At 46.0% G+C, this 19,713-nt stretch overlaps 1 protein-coding gene across 1 annotated transcript in view; it reads right to left on the reverse strand.

The window, feature by feature from the left end:
* Nucleotides 1–19,713, reverse strand: part of CYBB (cytochrome b-245 beta chain) — a 100,329-nt gene that overhangs the window by 17,158 nt on the left and 63,458 nt on the right. The window contains exon 11 of the mRNA XM_073590508.1: nucleotides 4,897–5,043. Within this exon, the coding sequence (XP_073446609.1) occupies nucleotides 4,897–5,043 (147 nt within the window). The remainder of the gene's footprint in view (nucleotides 1–4,896; nucleotides 5,044–19,713) is intronic.

Consider the following 19,713-nt stretch of genomic DNA (forward strand, 5'->3'; position numbering starts at 1 on the left):
TTTTTACCACTGATAGGTTTCTTGGAGGTTAAACTTTTCTTTTGGTTCTCCTACGCTTTGCCTCTCTACCCCATTTAAATATGTTTTAGTTCCTTACCCTGGGTTTTCATATCTTATATTACATCTTCCTTTGCTCATGTTGGCAGTGTGTTGCAGCCTTCCCTCTCCTGCTTTCCAAGAGGTACAAAAAACCCCTCAATGGCCTTTTAGGGAGTTAGGTCCATGATGGTGTTTTCAGTTATGTGGCTAAGGTCTTTCTAATCTGCACAGGGACCGGTAGGGTGTAAGAGCAGCATTTCCCGTGTGTCAGTGTGTACACTTTCATAACAGGTGTTCTCATAGGTAAATGTGCTAAGATATACCATCACTTTCTATTTAGTGGTGGACTGATTACCAAGAATAACTCTTTATCACAGAATGACCCACAATCGATGGGGTCCCAAAGGTTGGACCCTAAATTACTTAGGGGATTTACCGGAAATCGGAACACACGTGTCCCTGGGGTGCAGATTATTTGAAAACAAAAACTGTAGTTTACTCACCATTCTCAGGTATAGCACTGAGTCTTCAACTCTATTCCCAGTGTCTGTTATTGTCTGCAGCACTGACATACAGGGCCGCCATAATTACTGCCCTTACTGCTGTATGGGCCCCGGTCAGCAGCAGTACAGAAGAGGGCCCGCAAGCCCCACTCCTATGCTTCTACTCATCATCATCGGGCCCCAACTATTGTGCGCAGGCCCACACATCAGCACAGCAGCCGTCACCTGAAATGTTAGAAAGGAAGAGCTGAAGGACCTGTGGAGACGTCATCATTATCATAGGTCCTTCACCATTTATCAGCTCCACCTCCTGATCAAATGATGATGACGTCACCACAGGTCCTTCAGCTCTCAGAGCAGCAGCTCCATCCTGGTTGTGTGCAGCTTGTGTTCTCTGGTATCAGCAGCAGCAGATTTCCGGTTCCTGCCATTCCGGTGAGATTACAGGAGGGTTTGGTGGAGTTTTTTTGGTGCTTGTGGTAAATCTGTGAGAGGAGAGTGTGGGGTGAGATCAGAGCTGTTCCTGTGGAGGCTCCTGCTCCATGTTACTGTTGCTCCTCAGTGTTTTGGACATGCAGCATTGTATGGGACTGCACATGATGAAGTGGGGGGAAGGGGCAGATGGGGCAGAATGTGAAGTCAGATGGGGCAGAATGTGGAGTCAGATGGGGCAGAATGTGGAGACAGATGGGTCAGAATGTGGAGACAGATGGGGCAGGATCAAGGGGCAGGATGTGGAGACAGATGGGGCAGGATCAAGGGGCAGAATTTGGAGACCGATGGGGCAGAATGTGGAGACAGATAGGGCAGAATGTGGAGACAGATGGGGTAGGATCAAGGGGCAGGATATGGAGACAGATGGGGCAGGATGTGGAGACAGATGGGGCAGAATGTGGAGTCAGATGGGGCAGGATGTGGAGTCAGATGGGGCAGGATGTGGAGACAGATGGGGCAGCATGTGGAGACAGATGGGGCAGCATGTGGAGACAGATGGGGCAGCATGTGGAGGCAGATGGGGCAGCATGTGGAGGCAGATAGGGCAGAAGGTGGAGTCAGATGGGGCAGGATATGGAGACAGATGGGGCAGGATGTGGAGACAGATGGGCAGGATCATGGGGCAGGATGGAGACAGATGGGGCAGATGGGTCAGGATCATGTGACAGATGGGTCAGGATCATGGGACAGATTGGGCAGGAGGGGGTGATCATATGGGGGCAGAATAGATTCTCATGAGGGCAGGATAGGAGACCATATGGCTGGAGCCAGGAATGAGATACACGGGGCCAGGATGGGGGATATTATTACCATAAGAGCTAATTAAGGGATATTATTAATGCAGTGATGTATTTTATTTTTTGAGGATACTGTTTTTAATGGGGGGCAGTCCTGTACCTGCGCGGAGCGACACTATTTCGCCTTTCTTTCTTCATGTGGTGTAGTGTAGAAGTTGGGAAAAAAATAAAGTAATGTACTCTGCAAACTGTGCTCTAGATAGCTGTGTTATTTCCTGCAGAGAAGAGCCCTGGCTGGAAGAAGTGATGTCAGTCTTTGCTGGATGAAAGATGAAAAGTGAAGATAAAGGACTTCACCTAGAGAAGTCACTGGTGAGTCAGTGTGTTACCTGTACACAGACACTGCATACTAAGTACAGATCTCCTGTGTATAATGGCACTTATGGTGATAGTATTGTGTTTTTTTTAATTAATTTTCAGTATTGTAGTATTCAGTCACTATGTGGTGGTAATATGTGGTGTGGTCATGGTGTGGTGGTATTTGTTCCTTGTATGTGGTATTATTGGTCACCATGTGGTGGTAATATGTGGTCTGGACATGATGTGTCTGTATTTGTTCCTTGTATGTGGTATTACTGGTCACCATGTGGTGGTAATATGTGGTCTGGTCATGGTGCTATGGTATTTGTCCCTTTCGATGTGATATTATTGGTCATTTTAAAAATTGAAAAATAAATAAAAATATACCTAAATTGTATTGGATATTTTAACAAATGTTTAATAGGTTAGAGTAGAGTAGGGCCCAACTAGAGGAGTCTACCTTGTTATGGTGGCAGTTAAAAAAAAATCTTTTGGCCAAAACAAGAGCTGCTGGCTATATGTGTGATTTGGTGATGGGAACTGTTAATGTGTGACTGGTGAGATTTGGAGTTTTCCAAGAGAGCAATGGGACTGTGGACAGTTCGAGGGGTGGAGGCAGGGCTGGGGTGGAGCCTGGGCAGAGTCTCAAGGGTGCCCCAAAAATTTTGCTAGTATGGGGCCCCGAAATTCCTAGTGGCAGCCCTGCTGACATAACACCAACAGCACTGCAGCCAATAACTGAGCTTAGTTGCTCTGCCAGAGTATATGTCATGAGCCAAAATGATATCAGTGCTACAAACAATAACAGCTGCAGTGACTGCTAGACCCAGAGAGAGTGAGTAAAGCACAGTTTGTTTTTTTAAATAACAAACTGTAACAAAGGGACAAAGACCTTCCAAAAGCAGTTTAAAGGGGTTCTCCAAGATTTTAATAAAATGGCTTCTGTAACATAATTTAAATGGCAGCCTGTCGTAGTCATGTGTCAGGAAGGGCAGCAGTATAAATAAATAAGGCTACTGAGACCAGTGTCTCAACAGACATAAGAGCAGTATTATAAGCACATATAACTCAGTGAGACAAAGAGAAGGTCTTTGACATCAGAAGAAATATATTTTCACTTCAGAATAGTGAGCACAAAGGATTTTTCTCTAGCCTCAGTACTCCACACACAGCCAGCCAAGGAGAAGATTTATTTCTTCTCCTGTCTCAACACCTTTACAGTAGCTCACCAGTATGTGTATTTAAAATACAGCTCCTCTATCATTTAAGACACAGACCTCGGAAACTGTGTTTCTTCTGACAGCAGCATGTCCTGACATATGACTAGGATGTACTGCTGATTGAATTACGTGATGGCTGACATTTTGTGACAATTTTGGAGAACCTTCCTAAGCTATACCCTAGTGATATCATTCAGTTTATCGTCCAATGATTGAAAAGTACCTTTAGGTTATGTGCACACGTTGCGGAATTGATGCGTAAATTTCAGCGGGAATTCCGCCACTCTCTGCCACGGGAAATGCTCTAGAACTCCGCATATGTAATTCCTGCATATTTCCCGCGTTTTAACTAGCGTTTTGCAAGCATAATTTGCTTGCAGAATGCTAGCGTTTTCCAAGCGATCTGTAGCATCGCTTGGAAAACTGATTGACAGGTTGATCACACTCGTCAAACATAGTGTTTGACAAGTGTGACCAACTTTATACTATTGAGGCTGCCTATGCAGTTTCAGTATTAAAAAGATATAAAGTTAAAAATAATAAAACAAATAAAAAATGGTGTTTTTATCTCCTTCCGGCGTCCCGCGCAGCGTCCCCGATCCTCGCGATGCTCCCGGCGAGTCCCATTCCCAGCGATGCCTTGCGACAATGACCTTTGATGACGTAGCGGTAGGGTATCCGCGACTTCATCAAAGGTCATTGTCGCAAGGCATCACTGGGAACAGGAGTTGACGGGAGCATCGCTGAGGCCTGGGAACGCTGCGCTGGACGCCAGAAGATGAGAATAACACCATTTTTTTTTTTATTCTGTTTTTTTACAGGGATATGGTACCCAGAGCCTGGAGGAGAATTTCCTCTCCTCCAGGCCCTGGGTACCATCCGCACATTTTCCACTTACTTTGCGCATGGTGGCCATAGCCACATGCGGAAAGTAAGCGGAACAATGCTTTCCTATGTGTGCGGAATTCCCGCGATTCCGCACAAAGAATGAGCATGCTGCCGATTTTTCTGCAATGCGATTTTGCCACGGAAAAATACGCAGCATTAGCACAGCATGTGGGAATGCCTTTGAATATAATGGCTTGCTTATTTTATGCATTTTTGCTGTGTTTTCGCCGCGTTTTTGCGGTGAAAAAACGCGGCAAAAACGCATAAAATCTGCGGGAATTCCGGACGTGTGCACACAGCCTTAATCTACATATAACTTACAACAACGGTGGCCAAATAGACAATCACATACAGAACAGTAGTAAATTTCTATGTTAGATCACCAGGCTTATCTGCTTACTTCAAATCAGTTGGTTCCTGTTTTAATGTTCCTGTCAGTGCCCTTTTCTATTTAAAAACTCATTGGCAAATCTTTGTCTTCCCTTGTCTTCTAGAAAACATCTACAAAAAGTATATCCCATCCTGAAAAAGCTTGGCACATGTTCTAAGTGCAGATAAACCTGTTATGTGGTGTAACATTTTTAAATTGTAGATTTTTTTCTATTCTTCCTAAGAACTAAAAATCTAGAAAATAAAGTACGGTATGTTCCTTGCCTGATTTTCATCCCAACCAGTGAGATAAATGTTGTAGCTGAGGAAATCCGCATTATTAAGCTCTTGCATTTGATTCTCCAATGATTGGAGCAAATCTGCAAACCACTCAAATGCTTGTGTGTCACGGCACAGCCAGTAGAAATAGATCTGTAAAAAATGAATAGAAACAAGGTAAGAGTTTTCCTCCATTTTAGCATACATAATTGTTGGAGAAAAAAAACTACAAGATAAAGTGTTTATACATTATTTTTTTGCAAATTAAAGGATTTTGCACTGCAACAATTTCACATAAAGCAACAGTTTTGTCCTATTGTGACTTAAATTTCTATAAATTTTGCATTATGTTCACCTTCCATTCACATAAACATAAATTACTAAACCTAATAGCTCCTGTGCCTTTCGGTAATAAACGCATTATGTAGTACATTCTAGTGTATTTTACTTTTCCACTAAATATTTATGCAAGTCCACTAATGGACAAGGAGGAGCAGTGAATTGCCTTCATACAATATACAGTTCGGAGTCCTAGTGCAGCCAATTAAGACCAGCCATCATGCAGAAGGGAACAACTGGAAGCAAATGTCCCTAGCAGTCATTCATCACAGACAGAGTGTTTTTACCAGAAATATTTATGATGGAGAGTAATGAATAATAGGACAGGTTTTGATGTAAATGTCCATTAATGGGCCACAATCTTTATTGGCATTTTTCCATCTAATCACCAAAAACCATATCACCTGGTAGCAGTAGATATTTCTATACATATACAGTATCTGTGCTTTAGCACAAGTTTAACAATAATGATGACATTTCTTACACTAATTGTTGAAAGCTATTCTCTGTTACCTAAAGGGATGTCAGAATCTGTTATACAATGTAACTACACTGACAAAACCTAAGATAAAAGAAAATGAGCAAATATGCTGCAGTAAATAAATAAATAGTAATAGTGTATGAAAATAACATAAAGAACTTAATTAACATAATTTTGATTAAAAAAAAAACGTAAATGCTATCCCACCGCATCAAGGTGACCCTATTCGGGATGGTCTAAACCTCTAGTATTAAAGCCTTACCATATGTCAAATGGCATAAATGTGAATAAGGACTGAGCAGGACAGAGAATAATGGACACCCACCCTTCGGAAGCTATATAAACGTTATATTCAGGTCAAAGAAAAGGGAGGTCACGCCGTTATTTGCACATAGTGCAAGAACCTGAAACAAAAACGTAAAGAGTTGATCTGGAATATAAGTTGGTATGCATGCAACATGTAGGCGCATGTTCACACTGGCCACTAAACAGTCAACACTTAAAATAAAACAAAATGAGCAAATACCCTGCAGTAAATAAATAGTATTAGTGCATGAAAATAACATAGGGTACTTCGTTAAAAATAAAAAAATGTAAAAGCCATCCCACTGTGACAAGGTGACCCTGTTAAGTAGAGTTGAGCGAAACGAGTCGAAAAAATTCAAAAGTCGCCGACTTTTGGCAAAGTCGGGTTTCATGAAACGAAACCCGACCCTAGGATGAGGTCGGCCATGAGGTCGGCGACTTACGCGCCAAAGTCGCGTTTCAAAAGTTTGTTTTGCGCTCTTTTTCAGCCAATCAGGATCCACGGACACTGTGGGCAATGTGATGACATAGGCACGGGTCACCACCATCTTTCAGAAGGGCATGCAAGTGATTGGCTTGCTTTGGTGGGCGTCACAGGGGGTATAAAAGGGCGTGCACGCCGACCTCCATCTTACTTCTGCCGATCTTAGTATAGGGAGAGGTTGCTGCTGATTCTGTAGGGAGAGCGTTAGGCAGGGAAGAAGACAAAAAAACTGCTTCTGCTGCTAGCGATTTGGCCTGCACAACACACCAGTCACTGTGTGTGCAGTGCAAGGGGAGGCTATATAATGGTGTATCAGTGGTGTTGGTTGTTGGGCTGCCTTCTAAGGCTTCCTGACATTCCTGCATTGCTGTTTACCCACTGCTCCGCAAACTGCTTTTTTAAAAGCAATCCCAATTTTTTTTTTGTCCTGCTGAGAAGACAAAAAAACTGCTTCTGCTGCTAGCAATTTGGCCTGCACAACACACCAGTCACTGTGTGTGCAGTGCAAGGGGAGGCTATATAGTGGTGTATCAGTGGTGTTGGTTGTTGGGCTGCCTTCTAAGGCTTCCTGACATTCCTGCATTGCTGTTTACCCACTGCTCCGCAAACTGCTTTTTTAAAAGCAATCCAATCTCCCTTATCCTCTAGTCACTTTTGTCACAGCTGTGCCATCGAGCCTGTCACATAGCGCTCAGATATCAGTGGGCCTCACACAATCCAAAAGTGTCCATCCAGTGTCTAAAAGTGTGTGCAGAGATTCAAAATCTCCCTTATCCTCTAGTCACTTTTGTCACAGCTGTGCCATCGAGCCTGTCACATAGCGCTCAGATATCAGTGGGCCTCACACAATCCAAAAGTGTCCATCCAGTGTCCAAAAGTGTGTGCAGAGATTCAAAATCTCCCTTATCCTCTAGTCACTTTTGTCACAGCTGTGCCATCGAGCCTGTCACATAGCGCTCAGATATTCATTGGGCCTCACACAATCCAAAAGTGTCCAGTGTCCAAAAGTGTGTGCAGAGATTCAAAATCTCCCTTATCCTCTAGTCACTTTTGTCACAGCTGTGCCATCGAGCCTGTCACATAGCGCTCAGATATTCATTGGGCCTCACACAATCCAAAAGTGTCCAGTGTCCAAAAGTGTGTGCAGAGATTCAAAATCTCCCTTATCCTCTAGTCACTTTTGTCACAGCTGTGCCATCGAGCCTGTCACATAGCGCTCAGATATTCATTGGGCCTCACACAATCCAAAAGTGTCCAGTGTCCAAAAGTGTGTGCAGAGATTCAAAATCTCCCTTATCCTCTAGTCACTTTTGTCACAGCTGTGCCATCGAGCCTGTCACATAGCGCTCAGATATTCATTGGGCCTCACACAATCCAAAAGTGTCCAGTGTCCAAAAGTGTGTGCAGAGAATCAAAATCTCCCTTATCCTCTAGTCACTTTTGTCACAGCTGTGCCATCGAGCCTGTCACATAGCGCTCAGATATTCATTGGGCCTCACACAATCCAAAAGTGTCCAGTGTCCAAAAGTGTGTGCAGAGATTCAAAATCTCCCTTATCCTCTAGTCACTTTTGTCACAGCTGTGCCATCGAGCCTGTCACATAGCGCTCAGATATCAGTGGGCCTCACACAATCCAAAAGTGTCCAGTGTCCACAAGTGTCTGCAGAAATTCAAAATCTCCCCTGTCCTATAGACACCTTGTACCTTGTTTTACATTACTATATAGTTTGTTGGATTTTGTCTACATTTCTACCAAAAATGAGGAAGGCTGGTGGAAGAGGCCGTGGAATTGGGCGGGGGTTGGCAGCTGGTAATAATGGTGTTGGTGGTGGATCTGATGGTAGTGGCAAGAGCAAAATAGGACCGAATGCAGGAGGTGCTGACCCTGCGTCATCGTCTGGCTACATAAGGCCTCGAACGCTTAGTTTTCTAGGAGTTGGCAAACCGCTTTTAAAGCCAGAGCATCAGGAAAAAGTTTTGTCTTACATTGCTGACTCAGCCTCCAGCTCTATCACCTCCTCTTCTTCAGTTGTAAAAAGTAAAAGCACTGAGTCGTCATTGGAGGCTCATGTTCATGAACCACACCTTTCCTTGTGTCCTTCACCCCAACCAAGATTGAAGGATGACACAGGCCATACTACTGATTACTCCATGGAGCTGTTTTCACATACCATGCCTGGATTATCAAGTGAAATGGTGAATTACCCAGGCCAAGATGAATCTGACATGGAGTGCACTGATGCACAGCCGCTGATGGATGATTCTGCTGGTACATTCACTCAGAGCACTACATTGTCCTCGCAGTGTACAGAGCCAGATTCTGACCCTGATGAGACTCAGGTGCCCCTTCCCGCACACTATACCACCATACACGGTGACACAGAGGAAGGTGCACATGACATAGAAGAGGAGGTGATGGATGACCCAGTTGTTGACCCAGATTGGCATCCATTGGGGGAAGAGGGTGCTGCTTCCAATAGCTCAGATGAGGAGCATCCACAGCAGACATTGACATCGCAACAGCTGTTATCTGGCAGGCCCGGAGCACTCCAAAGACAGGTTCCAAACATCAAAAGAGTTGCTGGACAGCTTGTCCAGAGGGTCAAAAGATCACAGCGTGCTAGGCTGCAAAATGTCTGCCAAAGTAGGAAGAGTGCAGTGTGGCACTTTTTTGACCAAAATCCTCATGATCAGGCCAAGGTTATCTGTAAGAAGTGCGCAAAGACCTTTAGCCGAGGGAAAAATCTGAAAAATTTGAATACCAGTTGCATGCTTAGACATTTAACCAGCATGCACTTGCAAGCGTGGACACAACACCAAACCTCAAGTGCCACATGTGCAACTGATCACAACGAAGGTAGTCAGCAACGCTACATTGTTTGCCCCACTGTAAGCCCACCGGTTAGCACAGCAGCAAATGTTGAGGTGTCGTTGCAAGACCACAGCAGTCAGGGAATCCCACTGTTATATCAACGAAAGACTGATTCTAGGCCATCAGAAAGAACACCAACTCCATCACCATCATCAACCCTCTCTCAGTCCGCCCTGTCCACCGCTACTTCCACCATATGCAGCTCTCAAGTCCAGCTCACCCTCCCAGACACTATGAGTAGGTCAAGAAAGTACTCAGTCTCTCATCCGCGTACACTGGGTTTGAACGCCCACATTGCCAAACTAATCTCGTTTGAGATGATGCCCTTTCGGTTGGTGGAAAGCACAGCTTTCCGCGAACTCATGGCCTATGCAGTACCACGCTATGACCTACCCAGTCGCCACTTCTTCTCTCGCAAAGCCATCCCAGCCCTCCACCATCATGTGAAAGACCGCATTGTCCATGCACTCAAGCAGTCAGTGAGCGGAAAGGTGCACCTCACAACTGATGCATGGTCCAGTCGGCATGGCCAGGGCCGTTACGTGTCCATCACTGCGCACTGGGTTAATGTGGTGGATGCAGGGTCCACAGGGGACAGCGGTGGTGGGACAGTGCTGCCTAGCCCACGGTATAGGAAACAGTTGGCTGTAGGCGTTCGACCCTCCTCCTCCTCCTCCTCCAGAAGCGAAAGCTCGTCCACAGAGCGCAGTCGTACGAGCACTCCATCTGCAGCTGCCACTGTTGCACACGATGTGTCCCCCTATCGAGCAGCTAGTGGAAAGCGTCAGCAGGCTGTGTTGCAGATGATGTGTTTGGGCGACAGACACACCGCCGAGGTGCTGGCCGAGTACTTGAAGCGACAAACTGAGTCATGGCTGGGCAGTGTACATCTTGAGGCAGGCAAGGTAGTTAGTGATAACGGCCGTAATTTTGTGGCAGCCATAGCCCTTTCAAAACTCAGCCACATACCTTGCTTGGCTCACACCTTGAACCTGGTGGTGCAGTGCTTCCTCAAAAATTATCCGGAGTTAACAGCCCTGCTCCAGAAGGTGCGAAGACTGTGCGCGCACATCCGCCGGTCGCCTGTACACTCCGTTCGTATGCAGAAGCTGCAGCGATTGCTCCACCTTCCCAACCACCGCCTCATTATCGACATTGCAACAAGGTGGAACTCCACCCTGCACATGGTGGAGCGGCTGTGCGAGCAGAGGCAGGCCATAATGCATTTGTGGGAGGATACACGGCCAGGCACTTTGAGAGCAGACATGGAGTTGACAGGTGTGCAGTGGTCGAAGCTGAAAGACCTTTGTAAAGTCCTTCAGTGTTTTGAGGAATGCACACGGCTGGTAAGCGCAGACGACGCCATCCTAAGCATGAGCATCCCACTTATGCGTCTGCTCATGCAAACTTTGACGCACCTTAAGGAGCAGGCGTCTGCAGCCAATGTTGATGAGGAGGAAGAGGAGGAGGGAATCCTTGATGACATTCAGCCATTGTCTGCTCAGGGACCTCTCCTGGACGAGGTGGAGGAAGAAGAGGAGGAGGAGGATGATGATGGGGATGATTACTTAGGGGAGGAGGATGCATCTCGTGGGGCAAGTGAAAATGTTGGCGTGGCAAGGTCTGGTACAGGGTTTGTGCGTGACTGGAGGGATGTGGATTTGCCAGAAAGTGCTCCTCCACCCAGCACTCGCAGTGCATCATTGACACCGGGAACATTGGCCCACACGTCAGATTATGCCTTGCGGATCCTAAAAAGGGACCCCCGCATTGCCAAAATGATGAACGATGACGACTACTGGTTGGTCAGCATCCTGGATCCACGCTATAAAGGCAAATTACAAAACATCATGCCACAGGAGAACCTTGACCTAATATTGGCTAATAAACAAGCAACTCTGGTAAATCGGTTGCTTGAGGCATTCCCAGCACACAGCAGCGGTGATGGTTCTCACACGAGCCGTACGGGCCGGGGGCAGCTTGGCAGAGGTGTTCGTGGTGCACACAGCAGAAGTGGCGTTGGAGACAGGGGTTTCATGACAATGTTGTGGACTGATTTTTCAAATACCGCTCACACAACTGGTAATACTGCATCGATGGAAAGTGACAGGAGACAGCAGTTGTCAACTATGGTTACAAACTACTTTTCCTCCCATATCGATGTTCTCCCACACAGGTCATTCCCCTTTGACTATTGGGCCGCTAAACTGGACACCTGGCCTGAATTGGCCCAATATGCCTTACAGGAGCTCGCTTGCCCAGCTACAAGTGTGCTATCGGAAAGAGTCTTCAGTGCAGCTGGATCAATCCTGACAGAAAAAAGGACCCGTCTGTCAACCCAAAATGTGGATGATCTAACCTTCATTAAAATGAACCACGCATAGGTTTCCAAGGATTTTGTCCCACCTTCCCCTGATGACACATAGGGTGACAGAAAAATGGCTTGCTTTGGTCCACCTCTTCCTGGTACTTCACCTATTTCGCCTTTTGCATCAGCTGAATGTCCAACATCAACATATGCCACTTTCTAAAACTCCCTAACTGTGCTGCCTCCCCCCCATGGCCGGGGTCACCACCTAGCGCACGACACCGTGCGAGTGCCGTTGCCCTGGACAGGTGGGTAGGCCGACTCTTGGGCGCGGGCACTGGCACAGGGTCCCTCATAGTGCAATCAAGTGTCTCTGACGGTGGTGGTGCACACCCGCCGTCAGACACACCGCTGTACTGTGAGGGGCCCAGTGCCAGTACCGACGCCCACGAGTGGGCCCCCCTTGCTTGGGCAGGGCCCCAGCATTTGCAATCTTTACCTCTCCCTGCTCCTCCGCTGTGTAATCTGGGCCGTCAAATCCATACTGTGCCTAACATCGTCTGAGCCTGCCTCCTGATGTATAGACATATATTTTGAATGTGTACGCTATCCATACATGTTATCCGGGGATACGGTACCCTTTCTAACCTTTGTGCAATCACGTGCAATCCATACTGGGCCTAACACCATCTGAGAATGATATATGGGGCCCACCATACACTGGAACATTCCAAAGGTGGACATCAGACACTGGAGCAGCATTTACAGGGCCCATTATACACTAGAGCATTAGAAATGGGGCCCATTATGTTTGGAGCATTATTTGGGCCCATAAGACAGTAGAGCTTCATCCATGGGGACCAATATATACTGTAGCATTATGTGGAGCTCATCATATACTGTTTCAAACATTATATGGGACCAATGATTCTGTATGGAGAAATAGATGGGCCTCGTCATGAGATGTAAAAAGTGAGGTATTTTTCATTGTACTATACCGCTATTTCTCTGCCGTATCGGAGCATGATGAGTTGTGGTATGTGTTAAAGGGGCGCTCTTTCGCCCAGGGCACATGAAAACCTGGAGCCAGCCCTCCCCCCCCACAGTCTGTAGCCAAATAACCCCCATTTTTCAGTGCGTAACTTGTATTATGAAGTTAATTAAGGTTGACAAGCTTAAGTAAAAAGAATTGATGCTTTTGGCATTCAAATGGGCACTGTTGGTGTGTTTCCTGTCCTCCTCTCACTGCCGACTTTTATTCCCCATTGACTTACATTGGGTTTCGTGTTTCGGGACGACCCCGACTTTTCCCTATAATCGGACGATCTTGCTCGACCCGACTTTTGGAAAAGTCGGGTTTCACGAAACGAAACGCGACCCTAAAAAACCAAAAGTCGCTCAACTCTACTGTTAAGGACAATCCTAACATCCAGTATTAAAACTTTTCCGAATAGGGTCACCTTGATGTGGGGAGATGCCGTTTACATTTTCTTGATCAAAATTAGTTTAACTGAGTACCCTGTGTTATTTTCATTCACTATTGCTATTGTTTTACTGCAGGGTATTCGCTCATTTAGTTTTTATCTTAGGTTTTGTCATTTTATACCAGATTCTGGCATCCCTTTAGGTAACAGAGAATAGCTTTCAACTGTTAGTGTAAGAAATATCATCATTATTGTTAAACTTGTGCTAAAGCACAGATATTTCTGCAGAAATATCTACTGCTTCCAGGTGATATCGTTTTTATTGGCTAGATGGAAAAAAATTTGATGTTTGGTATCTAATGGTGTCGTTCAAAAGTATAACTCCTGGCGCAAAAAACAAGCCCTCACATGGCCATATTGACGGAAAAATAAAAAAGTTATGGCTCTGGGAAGAATGGGAGCAAAAAATGGAAACTCAAAAACATAAAAACCCAAGGTGGTAAAGGGGTTAAAGGAATGTTCCAATACCTATGACACACCATATAAATATATATGTTTAAGCTCAAACTACTTTTATAATTTGTTTTACTAGCTTGGCTCGTGCAAAATTTTCACACATTGGTCATCGGGGGTGCAGGCAATTTCAGAAAAAGCAAGCTGGTCAAATGTAAATGATGAACACAGACAGGTATTTATATATGTAGATTGGTAATACAATAAATTGATTTGCTAAGTAGAGGCCAAAAAAGTCTTCCGGTTGAGGTGCCACCTGCAGATCATTGTGTCTTTCTGCAGGTTTATGAAAATTAATGTTTAAACTGTATTTAGATATAAAATCGTGAATGTGTGGTTTGTTTGGCTCTTTTCTTGCTAAAGGGAGCAAGTTTACCTTTCAAATGGTGTATCATTTGTGTGTGTGGGGAGAAGTAATCAGTGAAAAAGCAGTGCATGTTTACAAATGTGTTTGCATATGTGACTCACCATTTGTGTGTGTGGGGCGAAGTAATCACCAAAAAAGCAGTTCATGTATACAAATGTGTTTGCATATGTGACTCACCTGCAGTGAAGAGTGCAATCCTCCAATATGCCTGAAATAGGCTGGGCAAGTACTTGAGCAAGCTGGAAAGACCCCAAGGCAAATGATTGGATTTGTTTGTGATGTCTTAAAGCAGCTTTGTGGTAGTGTGCTTTGGGATAGTGTGCTGCCACCTGCAGGTAATTAGACCTTTCAACTGTTGTATCATTTGTTTGTGTGGGTGGAGTATGAACGGAGCAAGTGTGCAATTCAATAGGCAAATGTGTTTGCATATGTGCCTCACCTGCAGTGAAGTGTGCAATAATCCAATTTGACTAAAATAGGCTGGGCAAGCAGTTGGGCAAGCCTTAAAGCCCTCAAGGCAAATGTTTGGATTTGTTTGCGTTGTCTGTAAGCAGCTTTGTGGTAGTGTGCTTTGGGGTACTGTGGTGCCACCTGCAGGTCATTTTTCCTTACTGCAGGCTTATAAAAATTAATGTTTAAACTGTATTTTGTGATCAAATTGTGGATGTGTGGTTTGTTTAGCTATTTTCTTGTTGAAGCGGGCAAGTTTACCTTTCAAATGATGTATCACATGTGTGTGTAGGTGCAGTATGAACGGAGATACAAAGTAATCACCGAAAATCAGAGTTTAGAAATTATAGACTAGATCATAAAATTCCCAACCATTCTCCCTATCCTACTAATTCCTATCCTATTGTTCTTTTTTTCTTTACTTCCTGTTTGGCTTGAGGGGAGTCTCAAATGGGATGTTATAGGAGAATGGCACTGCAGTCACTTTTAAAAAAACTTCTATTATTCCCCTTGAAAGAGGACATCATTGGAAAGCAGCTTTGCTGTCACTTACTAGAGACAGAATTATGACTGCAACTTCAGTAGTCATTGCAACTAGAGTTGAGCGACTTTTGGTTTTTTATGGTCGAGTTTCGTTTCGTGAAACCCGACTTTTCCAAAAGTCAGGTCGAGCAAGATCGGCCGATTATAGGGAAAAGTCGGGGTCGTCCCGAAACACGAAACCCAATGTAAGTCAATGGGGAATAAAAGTCGGCAGTGAGAGGAGGACAGGAAACACACCTACAGTGCTCATTTGAATGCCAAAAGCATCAATTCTTCTTACTTAAGCTGGTCAACCTTAATTAACTTCATAATACAAGTTACGCACTGAAAAATGGGGGTTATTTGGCTAAAGTTGTGGGGGGGTAGGGCTGGCTCCAGGTTTTCATGTGCCCTGGGCGAAAGAGCGCCCCTTTAACACATAATACCACAACTCATCATGCTCCGATACGGCAGAGAAATAGCGGTATAGTACAATGAAAAATACTTCACTTTTTACATCTCATGACGAGGCCCATCTATTTCTCCATACAGAATCATTGGTCCCATATAATGTTTGAAACAGTATATGATGAGCTCCACATAATGCTACAGTATATGTTGGTCCCCATGGATGAAGCTCCACTGTCTTATGGGCCCAAATAATGCTCCAAACATAATGGGCCCCATTTCTAATGCTCTAGTGTATAATGGGCCCTGTAAATTCTGCTCCAGTGTCTGATGTCCACCTTTGGAATGGGCCCCATCTATCATTCTCCAGAGTATAGTGCTCCCCAAAAATTCCTGTCCCAACATTGAAAACAATCAAATAAGTCTCCTCGCTAGGGAATCCCTGTACTAGTCTGGACTCCTCGTCGTCCCCATCTTCCATCTCACTGCACAGTATTTCAACCTTGCAAGTGCTGTGATCCTGAGCAAGCAGGGGGGGCCCACTCGTTGGCGACGGCACTGGCACAGGGCCCCTGAGAGTACGGTGGTGTGTCTGATGGCGGGTGGGCCGAACCTGCACTTTCATCTGCAGCTTCCTCTTTGTCACTGTGTAAGATGGAACTGTATATGGGAAGGGTAACCTGAGTTTCATCAGGGTCAGATTCAGGCCGGGTAGCGTGCGAGGGGAATGTAGTGGTCTGGGTCAATGTACCAGCAGATTCATCGAGCAGTGGCTGGGCATCAGTGCACTTGTGTCGCCCCCAGGAGTACGGTCGCCACAGTGGCATTACCTTCCTCCTAGGGAGTGTGATGTCATGCTTGGGAGCAACGAAGGATCTCTCTAGCAGGTTAACTGATTGGGCGGCGTTATTCCCACGAGTCATGACCCTCCAAACAGCGTTCATGAAGGCAAAGTGTTTGTTTTACGTGGGCAGTATGGTTGCAAAGCTGAACCTTAAAGGAATGTCCAGAAGGGCACCACCAGGAGTGGAGCCTACGGCGTAATTTGACTCAACACGGGCAACCTCAACCATGCCAGCTACAGAACAGATGCACACATTGCAAGCTTAATTCCGTTAATGAACGAGACTCCGTCATGCCCCGCGGTCCGAGTCTGGCTTACTAGAGGGACACGTGAGGCTCTGGCACATGAGATTGGCCAATAACTGGTGTGTCATGCCCTTACATGTCCGTGGCTGCATGTGCGCTACACTGAAAAGGCCAGCGTTTGTCGCTTACAGGTGCAGATAACCTGCTGAACAACGTTAGTGATGGGGATCACTGATTACAATTATTACTCGCGAACGATGATTTCCCAGTAAGTGCAGGTCAACCGCAGTTCCGGAATTAGGCCTAACCGTCATTCCCGAAAAAAATGAAAAACTTACGTGTGCAAACCACAGGTGCTGTAGCTTGCTTAACAGCTCGCCAGCTGTTCTCACGCCCAGTATGGGTTACATGTGATTGCACAAAGGTGAGAAAGGGTACTGTATCCCCGGATAACATGTATGGATAGCGTACACATTCAAAATATATGTCTATACATCAGGAGGCAGGCTCAGACGGTGTTAGGCCCAGTATGGCTTGCACGTGATTGCACAAAGGTGAGAAAGGGTACTGTATCCCCGGATAACATGTATGGATAGCGTACACATTCAAAATATATGTCTATACATCAGGAGGCAGGCTCAGACGGTGTTAGGCCCAGTATGGCTTGCACGTGATTGCACAAAGGTGAGAAAGGGTACCGTATCCCCGGATAACATGTATGGATAGCGTACACATTCAAAAGATATGTCTATACATCAGGAGGCAGGCTCAGACGGTGTTAGGCCCAGTATGGCTTGCACGTGATTGCACAAAGGTGAGAAAGGGTACCGTATCCCCGGATAACATGTATGGATAGCGTACACATTCAAAAGATATGTCTATACATCAGGAGGCAGGCTCAGACGGTGTTAGGCCCAGTATGGCTTGCACGTGATTGCACAAAGGTGAGAAAGGGTACCGTATCCCCGGATAACATGTATGGATAGCGTACACATTTAAAATATATGTCTATACATCAGGAGGCAGGCTCAGACGGTGCTAGGCCCAGAATGGCTTGCACGTGATTGCACAAAGGTGAGAAAGGGTACCGTATCCCCGGATAACATGTATGGATAGCGTACACATTCAAAATATATGTCTATACATCAGGAGGCAGGCTCAGATGGTGTTAGGCCCAGTATGGCTTGCAAGTGATTGCACAAAGGTGAGAAAGGGTACCGTATCCCCGGATAACATGTATGGATAGCGTACACATTCAAAAGATATGTCTATACATCAGGAGGCAGGCTCAGACGGTGTCAGGCACAGTATGGCTTGCACGTGATTGCACAAAGGTGAGAAAGGGTACCGTATCCCCGGATAACATGTATGGATAGCGTACACATTCAAAATATATGTCTATACATCAGGAGGCAGGCTCAGACGGTGTTAGGCCCAGTATGGATTGCACGTGATTGCACAAAGGTGAGAAAGGGTACCGTATCCCCGGATAACATGTATGGATAGCGTACACATTCAAAAGATATGTCTATACATTAGGAGGCAGGCTCAGACGGTGTAAGGCCCAGTATGGCTTGCAAGTGATTGCACAAAGGTGAGAAAGGGTACCGTATCCCCGGATAACATGTATGGATAGCGTACACATTCAAAATATATGTCTATACATCAGGAGGCAGGCTCCGACGGTGTAAGGCCCAGTATGGCTTGCAAGTGATTGCACAAAGGTGAGAAAGGGTACCGTATCCCCAGATAACATGTATGGATAGCGTACACCTTCAAAAGATATGTCTATACATCAGGAGGCAGGCTCAGATGGTGTTAGGCCCAGTATGGATTGCACGTGATTGCACAAAGGTAAGAAAGGGTACCGTATCCCCGGATAACATGTATGGATAGCGTACACATTCAAAGTATATGTCAATACACCAGGAGGCAGGCTCAGACGGTGTCAGACACAGTATGGATTTGACGGCCCAGACTACACAGCGGAGGAGCAGGGAGAGGTAAAGATTGCAAATGCTGGGGCCCTGCCCAAGCAAGGGGGGCCCACTCATGGGCGTCGGTACTGGCACTGTGCCCCTCATAGTACGGTGGTGTGTCTGACGGCGGGTGTGCACCACCACCGTCAGAGACACTTGATTGCACTATGAGGGACCCTGTGCCAGTGCCCGCGCCCAAGAGTCGGCTTACCCACCTGTCCAGGGCAACGGCACTCGCACGGTGTCGTGCGCTAGGTGGTGACCCCGGCCATGGGGGGGGGGAGGCAGCACAGTTAGGGAGTTTTAGAAAGTGGCATATGCTGATGTTGGACATTCAGCTGATGCAAAAGGCGAAATAGGTCAAGTCCCAGGAAGAGGTGGACCAAAGCAAGCCATTTTTCTGTCACCCTATGTGTCATCAGGGGAAGGTGGGACAAAATCCTTGGAAACCCATGCATGGTTCATTTTAATGAAGGTTAGATCATCCACATTTTGGGTTGACAGACGGGTCCTTTTTTCTGTCAGGATTGATCCAGCTGCATTGAAGACTCTTTCCGATAGCACACTTGCAGCTGGGCAAGCGAGCTCCTGTAAGGCATATTGGGCCAATTCAGGCCAGGTGTCCAGTTTAGCAGCCCAATAGTCAAAGGGGAATGACCTGTGTGGGAGAACATCAATATGGGAGGAAAAGTAGTTTGTAACCATAGTTGACAACTGCTGTCTCCTGTCACTTTACATCGATGCTGTATTACCAGTTGTGTGAGCGGTACTTGAAAAATCAGTCCACAACATTGTCATGAAACCCCTGTCTCCAACGCCACTTCTGCTGTGTGCACCATGAACACCTCTGCCAAGCTGCCCCCGGCCCGTACGGCTCGTGTGAGAACCATCACCGCTGCTGTGTGCTGGGAATGCCTCAAGCAACCGATTTACCAGAGTTGCTTGTTTATTAGCCAATATTAGGTCAAGGTTCTCCTGTGGCATGATGTTTTGTAATTTGCCTTTATAGCGTGGATCCAGGATGCTGGCCAACCAGTAGTCGTCATCGTTCATCATTTTGGCAATGCGGGGGTCCCTTTTTAGGATCCGCAAGGCATAATCTGACGTGTGGGCCAATGTTCCCGGTGTTAATGATGCACTGCGAGTGCTAGTTGGAGGAGCACTTTCTGGCAAATCCACATCCCTCCAGTCACGCACAAACCCTGTACCATAAATTGCCACGCCAACATTTTCACTTGCCCCACGAGATGCATCCTCCTCCCCTAAGTAATCATCCCCATC

This window comes from Dendrobates tinctorius, unplaced genomic scaffold, assembly GCF_039654945.1.
Source record: "Dendrobates tinctorius isolate UK_male_01 unplaced genomic scaffold, ASM3965494v1 ptg000117l, whole genome shotgun sequence".
In the NCBI taxonomy this organism is placed as follows: domain Eukaryota; kingdom Metazoa; phylum Chordata; class Amphibia; order Anura; family Dendrobatidae; genus Dendrobates; species Dendrobates tinctorius.